The 17,665-nt window shown below is 43.9% G+C and overlaps 1 protein-coding gene across 2 annotated transcripts in view; it reads right to left on the bottom strand.

Annotated features, from left to right (window-relative positions):
* Positions 1-17,665, bottom strand: part of ABL1 (ABL proto-oncogene 1, non-receptor tyrosine kinase) — a 142,946-nt gene that overhangs the window by 24,666 nt on the left and 100,615 nt on the right. For both annotated transcript variants that reach the window (XM_077851078.1, XM_077851079.1), the window contains exons 2-3: positions 7,006-7,179; positions 6,116-6,411 (exon numbers count right to left, since the gene is read on the bottom strand). In XM_077851078.1, coding sequence (XP_077707204.1) covers positions 6,116-6,411; positions 7,006-7,179 — 470 coding nt within the window. The remainder of the gene's footprint in view (positions 1-6,115; positions 6,412-7,005; positions 7,180-17,665) is intronic.

Raw genomic sequence — 17,665 nt, 5'->3', positions numbered from 1 at the left:
CTCAGCAGTTGAGCGTCTGCCTTCAGCTGAGGGCATGATCTCCGGGTTTGAGGATCGAGTTCCACATTGGGCTCCCTGCGAGGGGCCTGCTTCTTCCTTTGCCTATGTCTCTGCCTCCTCTCTCTGTGTGTCTTTCTCATGAATAAATAAAATCTTTTAAAAATAAATAAATAAATCTCAGACAAGTCAATGACAGACTCTGACTTAGAGGTTTGTAATATACAATCTTCTGGTTGCAATCCTACTAAAATACAATTCTGAGCAACCCAAGAATTTGTCCAGAAAGACCCCATAGCTCTGGGAACTTGTCCCTCTGTAAGATGGCAGCCCTCAATGGCAGGACCGTTCAAGGTGAGGAGAGGACCCACCAGGAAGCCCTTACACCTCAGACAACCTCAGTCTCTAGGGACACGTGACAAGTCACACTCAGGGCCCAGAGTGAGTGCACAAAGGTGCTGAGGGGAGGTGCGGAAGAATCAGCACCGCTGAGCCTGCGCCTGGCCTGACGTCCACGGCCCTCTTGTGAGTGGGCACTGCTGACACAAGTACAGTTCAGAGAGAAGACAGAGAGGCATGTGGGGACAGCGGCTAATCCTGCCTCTCTCTAGAAAAGCCTGTCATTTGTCCATTTACTTCACTTCATGTGGCAAGTGTTCTAAGCCATCTTCTTTTGGGGCAGCTCAGCTGCTGATGTTTTCACTTCCGTGGAGGGTAGAGCCTCCCTGGCTCGCTCCCTGGCATCACAGCACCCCTCCCACCTCGGACATCGCTGGCATGGTGCGTCCATTTCATTTGCTGGACTCCTGAGGTTGGTCACCAGGGAGCAAGGCTCATTACCTACCTCTCCCTGTCAGCTTGAAAGGAGTGTTCCCCAACCCAAGGATTAAGTTCCTTCCTTCGCACAGAATGCTAATGGCTCCTCCAAGCCCTAGTTATGCAGAATTTGTTCCTGGTCTCCTCTGATTCCCTCAGAGGTGCTCCTGTTAGAGATTTCAGAGTTGTAGCAGGTTTCACTGAATGGGCCTACTTTATATCCTTTTCAATAATTAAATTTACAGGCCCTGTGACTTAGTTCATCTTTCAAAATAAAATCTGCATACCAACACTTATTAAATATTAAAACTACTCTCCCTTCTCAATGCACTGCACAGCCACCTTCTAATAGTTAAGTTTGCTTGCTGGCTTCCTTCTGATTAGTTCTGGGTTTTGAGCACTGTGCTAGTGAACTGGGTCATCTATATCAGGAATTCCTGGCATGCTCGGAGAAGAAAGTGAAATTAGCATTATGAATGGCATGTCATTATGCTATGCACCTGGTTACATAAATACTCTGGGTGATCAGCCAGGACCGGGCCTCCTCCTGATCATGCAGGAACCTGGAAGATAGGATTTGTCAGAGAAACTCACCAGAAACAGCTTTCCCCGACAGCCAGACTTATAGGCTTATCAGCACTCGGACCTCAGAGACCCATACCCGGGATGTACTGCTTACAGGCTGCTGGGCCAGTAAGCAAAATTACCTTGACACTGTCTCACATTCCAGCAGGAGGGCAGGACTTAGAAATTAAGCAGTACTTAATAGTGCTCACAGTCTCCTCGACAAGGGAAGGTCAGTCACGTTTGAGCAGGCTTTTCATTGGGATGCCTGCACCTGCCAAACCACTGTCAGGGTCGGTAAATCTTAAAAATTCAAGAGGCTCTACAGTTGGCCCATCCCGCCACCTCTGCTAAAGCTTAAGCCCAAATTCCATTCCTGTCAACCTGAACCTGTCACTACAGCAGACTGAAAATAAATGTCACCTGGGAACCTCTTTGAAGAAAAGGAAAGACTCTATCTATCAACGGCTATAAGGTATTGTGGAACTTGACAGTGGCATCCCAGAAAAGTAAATAAAGTGTAGACACAAATAACCGGAAGAGCTAAAATGATTCAGGTAGCGGGTGGCAAAGAAAATCAGCCTTCAATTCCACCACGCTGGCAGAGAGCCCCGAGAACGACAGTCGGATCCCGAGGTATGTGGGGGTTTTCAAGACCGTCAAGACTCCTTGGAGCAGCGATGGCTCCGTGTGATCTGGGCCTTGCAAGAGTCCAGCTTGAAGCTCCCCAAGCCCTGGGCTGGCTGACCAGCCACAATTGCCGCTGAAGCTCAGGAACATGACAACAGAGGTAAACCAGGGCCAAGAGGGTGGAGGCAGAAAGAAATCTTTTGGGGCCTTAGAGAAGAATCTTCTAAATTCAGTTGTTTTCTGAAGATTAGCTATTTGAAAATAAGCATTAAGCTTATGCAACCCTAGCCTGTCTCTCCTACCAACCTTAAATTTTCCCCTCAGAAATCCAAAAAGGATTGCATCAAAGCTCTGTTATGTGAGCTTTTTTCAGTGCCGAGCCACACTGTCTCATGCATTGCTGTAGTACCTCGCCCAATACCTCTGATACTGTCCCACTCATTCCAGGAACATGATCCCACTGACACAGCCCCTCAAGTGCTGCCCTCCCAGAGAGGCGCCTCCGCAGATGGCCGGGACTGATAACCCCGTGGGCTGAGACGTCCCCGGGTGCTTGGACAGCAGAAAGGGAGAGTCTCTGCCAGGGAGGGAGGGAAGAAGGCAGGAGGCCTGGGCCACTTGGATGAGTTGCCCAGGGGTGGATGCTGCCTGAGCAAATGAGTTCCCTGTGCTCCACCTGGAATGAAAGGAACCCCTGGCACATACCAGCTGTTAGACAGAGGGGCTGGCATCCCCATCAGACAGTTCTCAAATCCTGTGAATCATGCTTCCCACATGCAGACCTTGCTCTCTCCCTCTGAATGGTATTTGGGACCAACCCCCAGCTAATGAGTTGTCAAACTAAATCATGCCTGCCTGAATCTGTTCCTAGGATGCTAGTTAAACAAATCCAGGGAAAAGAAACCATTACCCTGTTCAGTAGAAAACCTCAACTGATTACTGTGGTGCAGCACGGCTCGCCCTGGATAAACAGCACAGATGGGAAGCAAGCCGTCAGCTCCAGGAAATCACCTCCCTCATGGGCGGTGTGCTCTGGGATTCTAACTCACAAAAGAGCAACCCTTGTGGGCTGAAGGCACGGTTTCAAAGAACCCACCATCCCGGGGTACATCCTGAAGAATGGAACGACCTAGCCCCACATCTGGGACAAGAATGAAGACCCAAAAGGCAAGCTCATAAGGGTGATCTCTAGTCACACATCAGCAAGCGGCCAGGCTGGCTGCACAGACCTCTGTCATCACAGAAAGCACAATATTAGCACTAAAGACTTCGGCCAGAAGATTGAGACATGTGCAAGAAACAACAGAGAAGAAGGTTAAAAAGAGAAATACGGGGGGGCACCTGGGTGGCTCAGTTGAGCAGGGAGGTGGAATGTGGCTGGAAATATTGTGGAGGTGGTGGCAGTGGGGTGGGTAACTATTTTAAATGACCTAAAAAAAAAATAAATGACTTTAAAAAGTCAGATAGCCTAGATGGAGAAAGTGACATTTCAGTAGACTTGAGTAGGACAAGGGATAGGACAAGGGAGATGTCTGTGCAGCTCTCTAAAGAAGGGGTGTTCTGGGCAGAGAGACAAACTGGGCTTCAAAGGCAGGAGGAGCCTGTTAAGAATATATTGTTCTCGGGGACGCCTGAGTGGCTCAGCGGTTGAGCATCTGCCTTCAGCTCAGGTTGTGATCCCAGGGTCCTGAGATAGGGTCCTGCATCAGGCTCCCAGTGAGGAGCCTGCTTCTCCCTCTGCCTGTATCTCTGCCTCTCTCTGTCTCTCATGAATAAAAAAAAAAAAAAATCTTAAAAAAAAAAGAGAAATGAGTGTGAATCTGTGGTACAAATGAATGAATGAGGACAGCCATACAATACTAAGAGGACTAAGTGGAGGGGACTAGCCCTACTGCACATTTTAACATATTATACAGCTGTAATAATTCAAAGTCTAATATCAGAAAAGAGAGTTGACCAACAGACCTAAATGCATATGTAAGTTTGGTACATTTCAAATATGCAGGAAAGGATAAATTTAGTAAATGACACAGGGATCCCTGTAAACATGACACATGTACATTAAACATAATGACAAACCATCTTTACCAATCAATGACAGATGTTTTTACAGGCCTGACAGCACAGTGCTAAGGTGAAGGGAAGCATGCACTCCTGACTCTCATGGAAGCTCCTTTTCTCACCAGCAACAAGTAAACCATGTGAGTAAACACATCTGTATAATTTCTAAGGAGGTAACAGGCCAACATCTATACAAATTTTAAAGGCATATAACCTTCAGAAGATCAGTTCTAGCAACTTATCTTGTATACAGTTACATTGTACATGAAGAAGTATGTAGAATATGTTAAAAAATGCAGGTCACTGGCGCACTAGCGGGTCTATGAAATAAATTTAGTGGATTCGGACCATAAGTTTTTAGAAAAATGAAACAGAACAGAATAGAATAGGAAGTATTAGAGTGCATTACATATAGCGAGGGTAAGAAGGGCTTCTAGGACCTTTTGTTACTGATGTGAGCACTGGGTGTTGATGTAAATGTTCTTATATAGTGTGCTGAGATTATTTTTTTTTTAAAGGTTTGAAAGTCACCTCCTATCAGTGTTATTTAGAACAGCTAAAGACTGGAAAAATCTAAAAGTCAACTTGCAGGGGATTGCTGAAATAAATGATGGTCCATCCACACTAGGCAGTTATTAATCAGAATAAGGCAACTCTAAGTGTGCTACCATAAAGCAATCTTTAAAAAACATTGTTAGGTGGGAAAAGTAAGATGCAGAACAGTGTGGAGTCTGCATCATTTGTGCTTTTAAAAAAATTTATGCGTATACATCTACAGAGGAACTCTGAAAGAAACTAGTCACAGGGGTTGCCTCTGGGCAGCGGAGTGGAATTAGGAGACAGATTTCTCATTGTAATCCATTTTGTTCCTTTTTTAAACATGTGCACACATTACATATTAATGAAAAAATATATCCACCATTTAGGCCCCACCCAATAATCTACCCATCTCCACCCCTGATGATGACATGTGCAGCAGGGTGGACAGTGGTGTCCAAACCTAGCTCCACCAGGCATGCACTATGTGATCCCGGGCAAGAAATTTCCTCCATTTTAAGTCCCCTTCTCCTTAATGCAAAAATGCAGATTATGGTGACTTCTGCCCTGAGGACCAAGGTGAGGTTTTTTTTTTTTTTTTTTTTAAATTTTATTTATTTATGATAGTCACACACACAGAGAGAGAGAGAGGCAGAGACACAGGCAGAGGGAGAAGCAGGCTCCATGCACCGGGAGCCTGACGTGGGATTTGATCCCGGGTCTCCAGAATCGCGCCCTCGGCCAAAGGCAGGCGCCAAACCGCTGCGCCACCCAGGGATCCCCAAGGTGAGGTTTAAATGACCGGATGCCTAAAAAAAATGTGCCAGCCACCAGCAGGAACCTGGAAAATGCTAATCTCTCCCTTCCCTTCATGGACTCTTGAGCATTGTTCATATAAAGATCACAAAACTGTATACTGATCAACTCTTTTAGGAAACTACAGTTTGGGTTTAGAAATCTACTGGTACTATGTGATTTCATTTGTGTTTAAAAACTGTGAATGTATGTACATATACGTATGCAGGCATACAAACACACAAATGTGGCTTTGTTTACGGGAAGGATGCCATGTACCATACTTATTTTGGGGAATTGCTCTAAGGAGATCTTTTACTTTAAAAATATCCATCTATTATTGCAATTTTACTCACTGAAGATGAATTAATATCATAAGAGATTTTTAAATGCTTTAAAAAAGGAAGACTCTTAAAATAAGAAGTATGTCCAATATCACCCATCTTATGAAATAGCTAACAACAAAACTCTAGCTGGACAGGTAAAGAGCCACACCAGGCCTGTGGACTTGTAACATCCTGTGATTGGTCCTCAAGAGAGTCTTTCCTAGGCTAATGGAGTGATGCCTGCTGTTTATCTGAAGAAGTTTCCTTCGCATCTTCCCAATTGAGGTTTATTTTGGTAACTTCTCAACCCCAGCGGCAAGAGTTCTGGGTCCTCCTGGCCAAAGACTAACACCCCCGGCCCATCAGTTCCCCCAACTGGGGTCCCCTACCTTGCCATCAGAAGCAGTGTTGATCCTGTAGTGGTACACCCTCCCTTCATATCTCAGTGAGATGGACCTCTGGCCAGGACTGCTCTCGCTTTCCCGGACCAAGAAGCTGCCGTTGATCCCACTGCTCAGCAGGTATTCGGCTGCGTTGCGGGACACAGGCCCATGGTACCAGGAATGTTTCTCCAGACTGTTGACTGGTGTGATGTAGTTGCTTGGAACCCACCCTTGGCCATTTTTGGTTTGGGCTTCACACCATTCCCCATTGTGATTGTATCCTAAAACCCGGAGCTTTTCACCTTAGAAGAAGAGAATCCAAAAAAAAAAAAAAAAAAAAAAAAAGAAGACAATCAAATCAGACATCAGCTTTACAGGCTGGCTTCATTCATTCCCATTTATTCTTATAGGATTACTAAAAATCTCCAAATTCCTAAACACCTACTTCCCTTTAACAAATCCACATAAATATAAGCATTTATAAGTGTATATAAAAAGAGTACATGTTTATACATGAAGCTTCTTGTTTGTAACTGAACATTACAAGAGAGATTGCCTCAATTTTCATAAATTTGTTACGCTTATTCAAGTGTTCTCTTCCTAACAACATAAGGAAGTTTCTTGGAGGAAAAAATACTTTCTCTTTAAAAAAAAAAAAAAAAAAATGTTTTTGGTGCTTAGTCCAGGCACTCTTTTCACGATCATGCTCTGGTTTTCCTAAGAACTACCGTACGGGAACTCTTCTGCTTAAGTGGCTCTCTCATAAAGATACTGTTTTTTTTTTTTTTTCATTGTTGGCTCTGCATCCTTCACTAGGAAAACGGGTAGCCAGCCAAGCCACAGTTTCACCAGATCTGTCCCTTGCAAGCACCAGCAGTGGTCCATAGTTCTCCTACCTTTAGTTATGCTGAGGGTATTGTCCCCACTGGCCACAAAATCGTACAGTGCAACGAAAAGGTTGGGGTCATTTTCACTGGGGCCAGCAAGAAGGTTTTCCTTGGAGTTCCAACGGGCTGCTTCACTGAGACCTTGGGGCTCAAAGTCAGATGCTACTGGCCTCTGAAGGGCTTCTGGAAGACAAATGGGAAACAGAAGAAACAAGAAACATTGGGGGAAATAATTAGTTTTATTCTCAGGAGCCATAAATTGTTTCCATCATTAAACATTTTTGGTTTACTTCATTTCTCTTTTTTTTTAGGATTTTTTTAAAGGTATAATTTATTTATTCATGAAAGACACAGAGAAGAGAGGCAGAGACACAGAGGGAAAAGCAGGCTCCCTGTGGGGAGCCCGATGTGGGATTCGATCCCAGGACCCCGGGATCATGACCTGAGCCGAAGGTAGACACTCAACCAATGAGCCACCCAGGTGCCCCTGATTTATTTCATTTCTTAACATCTATATGCAATTTGTATTAATAAGAAAGGTGGTAAAATGAAAATGGACTCTTCCTTTCCCAAATCCTGTGAAAGGTATGAAGTATTTTCTTTTCTTTTTTAGTATGAAATATTTTCATTCCCAAGTGGCAATCACGGTTTCCAAATAGCCTCAGCTTTTTAAATTCATTAATTCAAAATGAACTCATTGTAATAGTTAAAAATAGAAATAGTCTATCCTGGGATCCCTGGGTGGCTCAGCGGTGTAGCACCTGTCTTTAGCCCAGGGCGTGATCCTCGAGTCCTGGGATCAAGTCCCACGTTGGGCTCCTTGCATGGAGCCTGGTTCACCCTCTGCCTCTGTCTCTCTCCCTGTCTCTCATGAATAAAGAAATAACACGTGGCTCCTTGCATGGAGCCTGGTTCACCCTCCGCCTCTGTCTCTACCCCTGTCTCTCTCCCTGTCTCTCATGAATAAAGAAATAAAATCTTAAAAAAAGAAAGAAAGAAAGAAAGAAAGAAAGAAAGAAGAAAGAAAGAAAGAAAGAAAGAAAGAGTCCATCCTCATACATCTTTGCCATTGCTTACATATAATAGAGAACAAAAGTTTCTTTAAAACATTTCAAAACATGTTAAAGTTAATATGTGTATATAATTTAAAAATCAAGTAAGACAGACAGGCTTATGATAAAGGACAAACACCTTCTACCTCACTCTTCTCTACACCCATAGGCAACAGCCATGCATGCCTTGGGTGACCCTCCATCTCTCTGAGGAGAAGTTGAGTCTCTTGACCCCACTCCTCTGCCCCCACAGCTCCTGTGCCAACCTCTACCATCACCTTTGCATTTTCAGCAACACACTTGCACAGGCTTCATTTCTTGTTCTCCAGCTATAGACAGCGTCTCTCGCTATTTACTTCCCAAGATAACATCCCACCCTTCCTTCCAGCTCTCTCGACACTCTCAAAGACAGCCTTCTTATATTTCCTTTACCTTGTGAAAACTAGTAAAGTTTCTTCCACTTTGTAATTATAAAGTCCTTCATGTTTTGTATATAAGTAGATTGTAAAAGGTGAACATCGATCAATCTCTCTTAAAGTACATGTGGCTATTGTTCACTACAGGGTCAAAGAGAGTTCATTATTTTTTCCTGAAATCTTTTTCCTTTTCTTTTTTTTCTTGAACTATGCTCAACCTCACTAGAATTTCTGTGATATACATGAGAGTTTTTTTAAGCCAGCAAATGAACTCCAGGTAGGTCCTTTTAACAGTCATAGGATATTCTAGATTGAAATTGGAATACTCATTTAAGGAAACTATAATAAGAAACCAACCTTTACAAAAGGAGGGATAAGGGGAAACTTTTAATTTTCCCATATGTGTAAGCCAAACCCAAATGGTAAGAAAATTATGTATGGGTGCCTGGGTGGCTCAGTTAGTTGGTTTTAGCTCGGGTCACAATCTCAGGGTCGTGGGATTAAGCCCTGCAACAGGCTCTGTGCTAGGCAGGAAGTCTCCTTGAGATTCTCTCTCCCTCTCCCACTGCCCCTCCCCTGGCTTGTGCCAAATCTTTCTCTCTAAAATAAATAAATACATCTTTAAAAAAATAAGAGAAAAATTAAAATTTTCCCTCTTTATGGATTTAGAGAATCCCCAAACATCTTTTCTTGGGCAATAACAGGGATAGATCTGATTCTGCAGTATTCACTTCCCCTCAAAACAAAACAAACCACTAGAGACATCTAAGACACCTGAGGGATGAGGCTGAACCAGGACTGGAGAACTTTGAGAAATGGGCATTCTTTAAAATATCTCTTTGGGGATGCCCAGGTGGCTCAGCGGTTGAGTGTCTGCCTTCGGCTCAGGGCGTGATTCTGGGTCTGGGGATCAAGTTCCACATCAGGGGCTGCCCAACTAGGGTCTTTCAATACTAGCTTTTATACTACTGACTGAAGTAAACCTTCGGGAACTGTTTTTGCTAAAAGAGTAAATCCCCAACTACGTCATTATTATGTTTGGTAATCTCACTGTATGAATCATGAGGGCAAAGAGAATTTCAAGGAAGAGGGTCTGTAACACTGCCACTTCCTAGAGTGCAGAAAAGCCTTAGTTATGAGTTAGGCCTCGTCTCTTGAATATTTTACATGGGCTTGAAAAGCAAGCCTAGCACCCATTGTGATCAGGAATTGATCAATTAACCAAATACAGCTGGTTAAGGGGCAGCCCCGGTGGCGCAGCGGGTTTAGCGGCTGCCTTCAGCCCCGGGGTGTGATCCTGGAGTCCCAGGTCAGGCTCCCTGCAGGGAGCCTGCTTCTCCCTCTGCCTGTGTCTCTGCTTCTCTCTCTCTCTGTGTGTGTCTCTCATGAATAAATAAAATCTTAAAAAAAAAAAAAAAGCTGGTTAAGGCAGAGAATTTTTTTTTTTTTTAAATGTGTGATCCATCATTCCCACTTGAAAGTGCACTGGCTTGCTGGCCTTGACTGCAGGGACAAGGTCTGCCCTCTTGGGGCTGAGTATGTATGTGGTGAGAGTTGGAGATTGTCCCCATCATCTATCTGGCTTCCAGCTTCGGTTTTCTGGCGGCCAAGGAAGGACTGGGATTTATATGCTCTGTGGCCCCAGCACAGTCCCTTCCAATTGCTTACAGCTGGCTCACTCACACCTGGTCTGGCAGCAACATTTAAAATCACCTGCCTTTACTGAGTCTAAGGCATCCATCTGACTATCATGGAAACCACTCTCTTTTTACACCTGCATTTCACTGGTTTCATATTAACCCAGTAAATAAAACAAGTGTATCTGGAGATCTGGAAAGAAACGTAACCAGATCTTGGTGTGGCTGGAGCAGTGAGTGACAGAGGATGACGGTGGGGTGGCTGCCCTGTTCTATGGGCGGTAGGCACTAGGGAGGCAGGTTTTATAGGAAGTGGAGCATGCTGGTCAACCTAATCCGTGGATTAAGTGGAAGCCAGTCAAAAGACTTCTAATGTCATTGTATTAAGCAACACCATTAGCCTAAGGATTCTTAACATAAAAGTAGTCTTGCATATCAACAGAAATAGATAAATCCCTCCACTATGGAAAAATGGACCAAAACCATGAATAAGCAATTTATAGAAAATTTAAATTACCATTAAACTTGGAAAGCAGGCTAGCCCTGGCTAGTAATCAAAGAAATACAAGTTCTTCATCAAATTGGCAGATACATTTTTTAGAATCTAAGTCAGTGTTAAGACCTCAATGAAGTAACTCTCATAAAATACCAGTGGTTACTGTAGAAATTGCCGTAACACTTTAGGAGGGCAACTGGAAATACAAACCATATCTTTAAATCATTCCATAACCTTTGATCCACCTCTAGGAATTACCCTGAGATCTACACCATTATTTCTATATACTGATTTTTAAATAGTAGCACAGAAAAAGAGGAGCACAAAATATCTATCAACATAAGGCAAGTTAGCAGGTGGTCCATCCATAATACAGAATATATCCATAAAGCCGTTAAAAATATTTTTAGAAAAAACTACTGGCTTGAGAACACATTCATAATAATGCTATTACAACCTGTTATATACACGGTGATCCCAATTTTGTAAAAACTGAAAAAGTACAGGAGTTACACCAAAATGTGAACAGTAATTAGCACAGGGTGGTGTGTATTAACAGTGCCATTAAAAGTAGTTAACTTGGGGTGGTGGGATTACAAACTTAAAATTTCCTTTATTTTGGGATGCCTGGGTGGCTCGGCGGTTTAGCGTTTGCCTTCGGCTTCGGGTGTGATTTTGAGGTCCTGGGAGTACCGCATCAGGCTCCCTGTGAGGAGCCTGCTTCTGTCTCGCCCTCTCTGTGTCCCTCACAAATAAATAAATAAAATATTTAAAAATAAATAAATAAATAAATACATACAATTTCCTTTATTCTTTTCTATATTACGGCCTATTTCTCACAATGAATGGGGATTGTTTTTTGTAATTCAGAAAACAGTCACAAAAATAGAGAAACTGCCATCATAAATAGGAGCCAGCTGATGCTTCCCTAATTGATAATCTAACCTGAAAAAGAACTCTGGGCGCGGGGGGGGGGGGGGGGGGGAATCTCCTGGAGCTGTCCTGAAAAAACATTTGCGTGCTTCCCTCTGGAGTCCCGACCTCGTGGCCATGAGCACACAACTCTGGCAGCCCCGGCCCACACAGGAAATTAAACCAAAGTCATGAATACAGAAATGCTTTTCTTCTCCACTGCCATTTGACCTCTTCTATCAAACATTCTGCAGCATCTGGATTTGATCAAAGTTACATAATCAGGGGAAGTGGCCTGGAAAACACCTGGACTAGGCAGAAGGCGGATACCCGCCCAGGGGTGCCTGTGGATTTCAAGTCTGGGATTGAAGAGGGACTGTCCCTAACATGGAGACTGCTGCTGGGAATTTCATGTGAGGGGATGAGCCCTTTGTCAGGAAGGAAAGGGCCTCCCACAGCTTTTTGATTCAATGGACAGCAGGAAATCCAAGGCAGTCTCTCGATTTTCCTCTCCAGTTCTTGCTCCATTCCACAAATTAATGGCCAAAGCCCAAAGGGAAGTATTGCTCATGCATGCCTCTGGATCAAGACCCTGAAGTATAGCCACAGCCCAACACCAAAACCTTCCAGTCAAGTCCCAATCCAGGCTGATGTCAAAATTGACTCACAATGTATAAATGCCAAGTTCCTTGCTTCATTTCATTGTGAACTACGCTTGTCAACCTTAAAAATGATCACAGCTTACAAGGCCAACACTGAATAATGTACTTCAACCTGGCTTAATGCGAGGACTCCCTGCCAGGCCCACTGTCAGGAAGTTAGACCCCTGAAGCCCCGAGGCTTCATTCTAAAAAGATGCCCAAAATAGCTTCCCTTTTCTGCTCTTCCAGTGGATCTTTTGGCTGTTGTTTAAGTCTTGGGAGAGAAATTTCAGCATCTGCTATTATTCTCTTACTTTTTTTTAGTGAATATTTTCTGCAGCATCCTTTCTGAGTCATATTTAAATCTATTTAAGATTCATATCTTCAAAAGTGCCTCTCACTCCTTTTAAAACCCTTTTGCTATTTTAGTATAATGTTCATGAAAGGCTTCCACTCACCCATAAAACTTGGGAAAAGTCATTATTAATTAGCCAGTTAAACACCAAAAACGGTGATAGGTTTAAAAAAAAAAATAAAAAGCCTCCAAAAAGCTATGGCTCCAACCGTGAGAATATCAAACTGTTTAAAAAAATCCAGTAAGGATAATGCCACAAAATTCACTGGGCCTGTGCATGTTTCACTCACTTGGATAGTATTCTAAGAAACGGCTTGGGGTCTTTAGAGCACAATTTAAAAATCGTTTTTATATGAAAGTAATCCTTTCTTAAAGTTGTGAGTCACTGATCAGAAAAGTTCACAAAAGATTCTCTGATATGGTCTATCTGGTCTAGACTTCCAGGAGCTGCCCCTGAACCCCCTCTGTGGGCCAACAGGAAGAGGTAAAATGTTCCTCAACTTCAGGGGTTCGAGGGGAGGGAGACTGCACCTCTGGGAAGCTCCTCCACCTTCCTGTAGGTGCTCCTGCCCCAGGCCACCCTCCTCTTGCAGAGCAGCTCATTGGCTGCTGGGCCTTTGGGGTTGGGAGGGGAGAGGGCAGGGTGTGTCAGGCATGATAAACAGATAAACATTCCCTTTACTTTTGTTCAATTTCAATTATTTAAACCCTTGTTGCCTTATTCTTATTTCCTTTGTGGGCCTTTGACTATTACCCTCCAGTTCAAGGAATCTCTGTAATTCAGAAATCTATAAAACAGATCCCTCAAAAAAGAGGGAAGGCTTCGTGTTTTATTTCAGACTTGGTTCCAACTGATGAGATCATGCTCAGACTATTCTCAAGTCAGTATACAACAATCTCATACAACTTATAATATGAGCTTAGAGGAAAAGTATTATTTCCCATAATTTGAACTTGATGAAAGTCATTTTATCTACATCCTACATGGTCTTTTTATTTTGTAATTTACACCCTCACCCAGAGCAGTTAATGTTATTTAAAAAATAAGTTTAGTTATTAAATATGGCCTTGGTCTTATCTTCACACTCAACAAAATTTTCCCAGCACCCCAAACACTGTGTTAGCTGCTGGGAGCAGGGGTAGGGCAAGGTGGTAATGATGCAAAGAATCACCACATGACCTGTGTCCCTGTGGGAGGAACACAGCTAATGAAAACGTACACAGCCTCAATGGCAGAAGTCAGAGAGAAGACAGGCAGGCACTGCCCTGTGGACTAAATTATAAGAACAAGACACTGAGGGCCAGAAGTTGTGAAAGGACCAGCTTACTGGCATCAGGAAGGATGTGGATCCTGAACAAGATCTCGCTGCTTAGCAAGGGAAGCAGGACTAACACAGAGGTCCAAGGCTAGCCTGACACCCTGAGGCTGCTAAGGGAGGGGTCTTCATCTGTACTGTGCTGTGGCCCCTCTGGTGATGTCTGGGTATGCCTCAGGATAAAGTCTGTAAATGCAGAGAATGTGGAGGACTGCAAAGGAAAACATACTGAAATAGTCCTCAAAATCTTAAAAATTAAGATTAAGCATTGTGATACAATGCTTCTTTATTAATGCATTAAATATATGCCTCTTTGTTAACACATTAAATAACAAGATCCAGGGATCCCTGGGTGGCTCAGTGGTTTAGTGCCTGCCTTGGGCCCAGGGCGTGATCCTGGAGTCCCAGGACGGAGTCCCGCATCAGGCTCCCTGCATGGAGCCTGCTTCTCCCTCTGCCTGTGTCTCTGCCTCTCTCTCTCTCTCTCTCTCTCTCTCTGCGTCTCTCATGAATAAATAAAATCTTAAAAAAAAAAAAAAAAAAGATCCAGGAGTAACTGCTATCATTTCCAAGTAGTGGTATGTGTAAGCAACAATTACAACCATTAGATGACATAAAAATATCTGAGTTTTACTGGTGATGAAGTCACAAGTACCTGCTAATATTACTGTGGTTTGTTACATTCTTAAGAAAAAGTGAAACGCTAATTTTCAGTTAGAGGTTAGTGAAATAAAGTTCTAATATTTCCCCTTCCAAGGACATGGAGCCTCTGAATTCTATCCCAGATCCCAAGGGCCTTCCAGGTTAACAACTCCTACACTACAGATGTGGTTCAGTAGAACCCAAATAATCTGAACTGGAGATGGGTCTAGAAAAGAGGCTGCTATAAATTAGTCAAGAAGTCCAAATTATGCAAACTCCTTTTTAAATAGATGCAGTTTTATCACTTCTCACTTATGGGCATTATAGGCAATAAGTTAAATAGGTTTCCAGAGAAACCTCCCTTAAGAAATAAAGAGTAAAAAATAAAGTTATTTAAATTAGCCCAAGGTTTAAATATTTCCCCTGGAATCTGTTTACATTATAATGTGCCTAGCCAGTCAAGTTTAGAAAACAGAATTCTCCGTGCTAATCTCGGTCTCTATCAGCAGTCCAAGTATTAAACCTTTCTGAAAGGTACACAGTCCCCTCCTTCTATCAGAAAGCAAAAAATAAAAAGAATTCTGTTACCTTCTAAGACTCTCTTGTCAAAGAAGCCTCTACTTCCTGGAGATGGAGCATAATAAAGAGAACACCCCACCATTTTCAACACCCCACCACCACCTCATCTCAGCTAAGTTTATACTCACATTGTAACCATTTTCCCTCCTAAATCCCCATGATTTGTTCCCCTTTACTGGTTCCCTCCACCCCCACCCCACACCCCCAGGCCTTTAATCCTACCCCACTCCACTCTGCCTCCACACTGCTACCAGAGGGGACTTTCTGAAATTTAAGACTGACCAAGTGGTTCTCCTGTTAAAATCCCATGGAGATAGCTGCTGGTAGAGGCAGAAGGGAAAGCCCAGAGCGGTCAAGTGCTTTGCAGGGTCCTTAGCAGTTTGCAGATAACATAGAAGACACTACTCCTAGCAGGTAACAGGCACTCAAAGACAGCTAGGGTTTTCATTACTACTACTACTGCAGGAGAAGTCCGTGCTCCCAAAGTGGGGGCACAAAAGGCTCTTCAGGGTCTGGTCTGGGACCAGCTTCTCCCACAACCCCTAGGTCCCCATTCCAGCCTCTCTAAACCTCTCTGGTGGTTTCCCCCACACAAACCCTGTGGCTGCATCTTATGTGCACCCTGACAAGTGCCTTTAACTCTCCCTGAAATGCCGACCCAGCTGATTCCCCCCCATCCTCTTGACCTCACTTCCTCTATGGAGCTTGACCGGTCCTTTCTCTTCCCTATCGCTTCCCCCTAGTTGACTGCTTCCCCTTCACCTTGTCAGCAAGGAAATCTGGTAAGCCTGGACTCCAGGGCCAACAAGACTTATTTAAATCTCTGTCCACCCTGTCTTGAAGTAATTAATTTCCCAGTTGCACAACAGGGCAACAATGGTGTCTACCTAGCCAGGCTGTCAGAAAGGCTCCGTGCACACTGCATGCAGGGAATTTCTGCACAAATGCCAAGTGTGGTACCTGGCCCTAGGTCCCTGCACCTTAGGGCAAGTACTCCCTCATTTATTATTGTCCTCATGACAGTGTGAACTCTGGGACAGAGCCCAGCGATCTTACCACAGTCTTCAACCCTTGCCTCCTGCAAGGCAGGGCATATAGCACCGCTGGGTGTTTACTGTAACCATCCGCTATACAGACAGAACACCCTGCACCTGTCTCAAGCAACAAGGTAAAATATTAAGTCATGACAGAAGAGTGTACCTTAATTATCTGTCAACCTGCAGTAAGAACAGCAAAAAGACAGCAGGATGAAAAGAAATGACATGCTGCCAGGGAAGCTTTTGTAAAGATCTCAGAAATGCAGTTTTTTTTTTTTTTTTTTTTTTTTTTTTAATGGAATGTAAACCATGGTCAAGATACTAAAACAAGGGCAACATAGAAGTCCATTTCTCTGCACTTTCAAGAGAAACAGGATTCATTATAGTCCCAGAACAGGCACACAGCACCTCCACATACATTCTGTCGGGGGCAGGGTGGGGTGGGGTGAGCAATGGTTCCCTGAATCCCTGCACTGGCCCTGATTCAAACCATCTGCAGTGGGCCCACTAAGCATGGAAGCATTTTTATTCTGTCACAGGCCATTTGCAGCCGACTGAAAGCCTCCCCCTCTGCCTGCTGGGCCATCAGGGCCTGGGGATGGTTTGGAAAGCACTCATTTCACATTTCCTGTTCTCCCCAAAAGGGTCACCAAGGACTCCTGGGTCAGTTTAGATTCGACTCACTGAAGTAAAGGGGCTACCTGATGGCAGGTAATGTCCCCAAGATGTCTCGTTAGCCATTATTATTCCTGTTGTTAATCTGAGCGAATGTGACCCAAAAAAGGTATGTGAGTTCCCAAAAGTAATGGCTAATTCTATCCATGACCCACCTTTAAATTCAATGTTAAGGTATGCAATGTCCAGTGCTACTAGCTACACTTGAAGACTGGTAAGATTGCTAAGGATTGGGTCTTTTTTTTTTTTTTTTTAAAGATTTTATTTATTTATTCATGGAGACACAGAGAGAGAATGAGAGGCAGAGACACAGGCAGAGGGAGAAGCAGGCTCCATGCAGAGTCCGACATGGGACTCGATCCAGGGTCTCCAGGATCACACCCTGGGCTGCAGGCGGCACTAAACTGCTGCGCCACCAGGGCTGCCCGGATTGGGCCTTTAAAGAAAATTTAAGAGCAATGAGGTTCAAGTTTATGCAACCGACTGTAATAGAATAATAGCCAGTATTTATCTGTCACTTACTGGGTGCCAGGACTGTGCCAAGCACTTCATCTGTACCAAACCCCACAAGCCTAGGCTGATGCTCTCTTGACTGGGAGGGCAGGAGATGGAAGAAGAGTTAAGGTTACTCCTCTACCTCTCCCTGTAGCTTCCTTGCACCAGGCTGTCCATCAGGCTGTCCATCAGTCCGTATGGCTCCCACTCAACATTTTGCACTTCTCTCTCAGAATCTGGCTTTTTCCCTTTCTCCCTTCTGGGTCTCTTCCTCTGCCTGCCTTGGGCTATCCTTCTTCGGTACCCCATACCCCTTCTCATCTGTGTTCGTTTTGGTCTCAGCCTTTCTCTGCCTCCCTCTCCTCTTTAATTCCCCACCTGCTTTTCTGTTTCCTTCACCTGTCTGTCTTCCTTGT

This window comes from Canis aureus, chromosome 16, assembly GCF_053574225.1.
Source record: "Canis aureus isolate CA01 chromosome 16, VMU_Caureus_v.1.0, whole genome shotgun sequence".
NCBI lineage: Eukaryota > Metazoa > Chordata > Mammalia > Carnivora > Canidae > Canis > Canis aureus.
The sequence above is the reverse complement of the archived record's forward strand: the minus strand, read 5'-3'. Positions and strand labels throughout refer to the sequence as shown.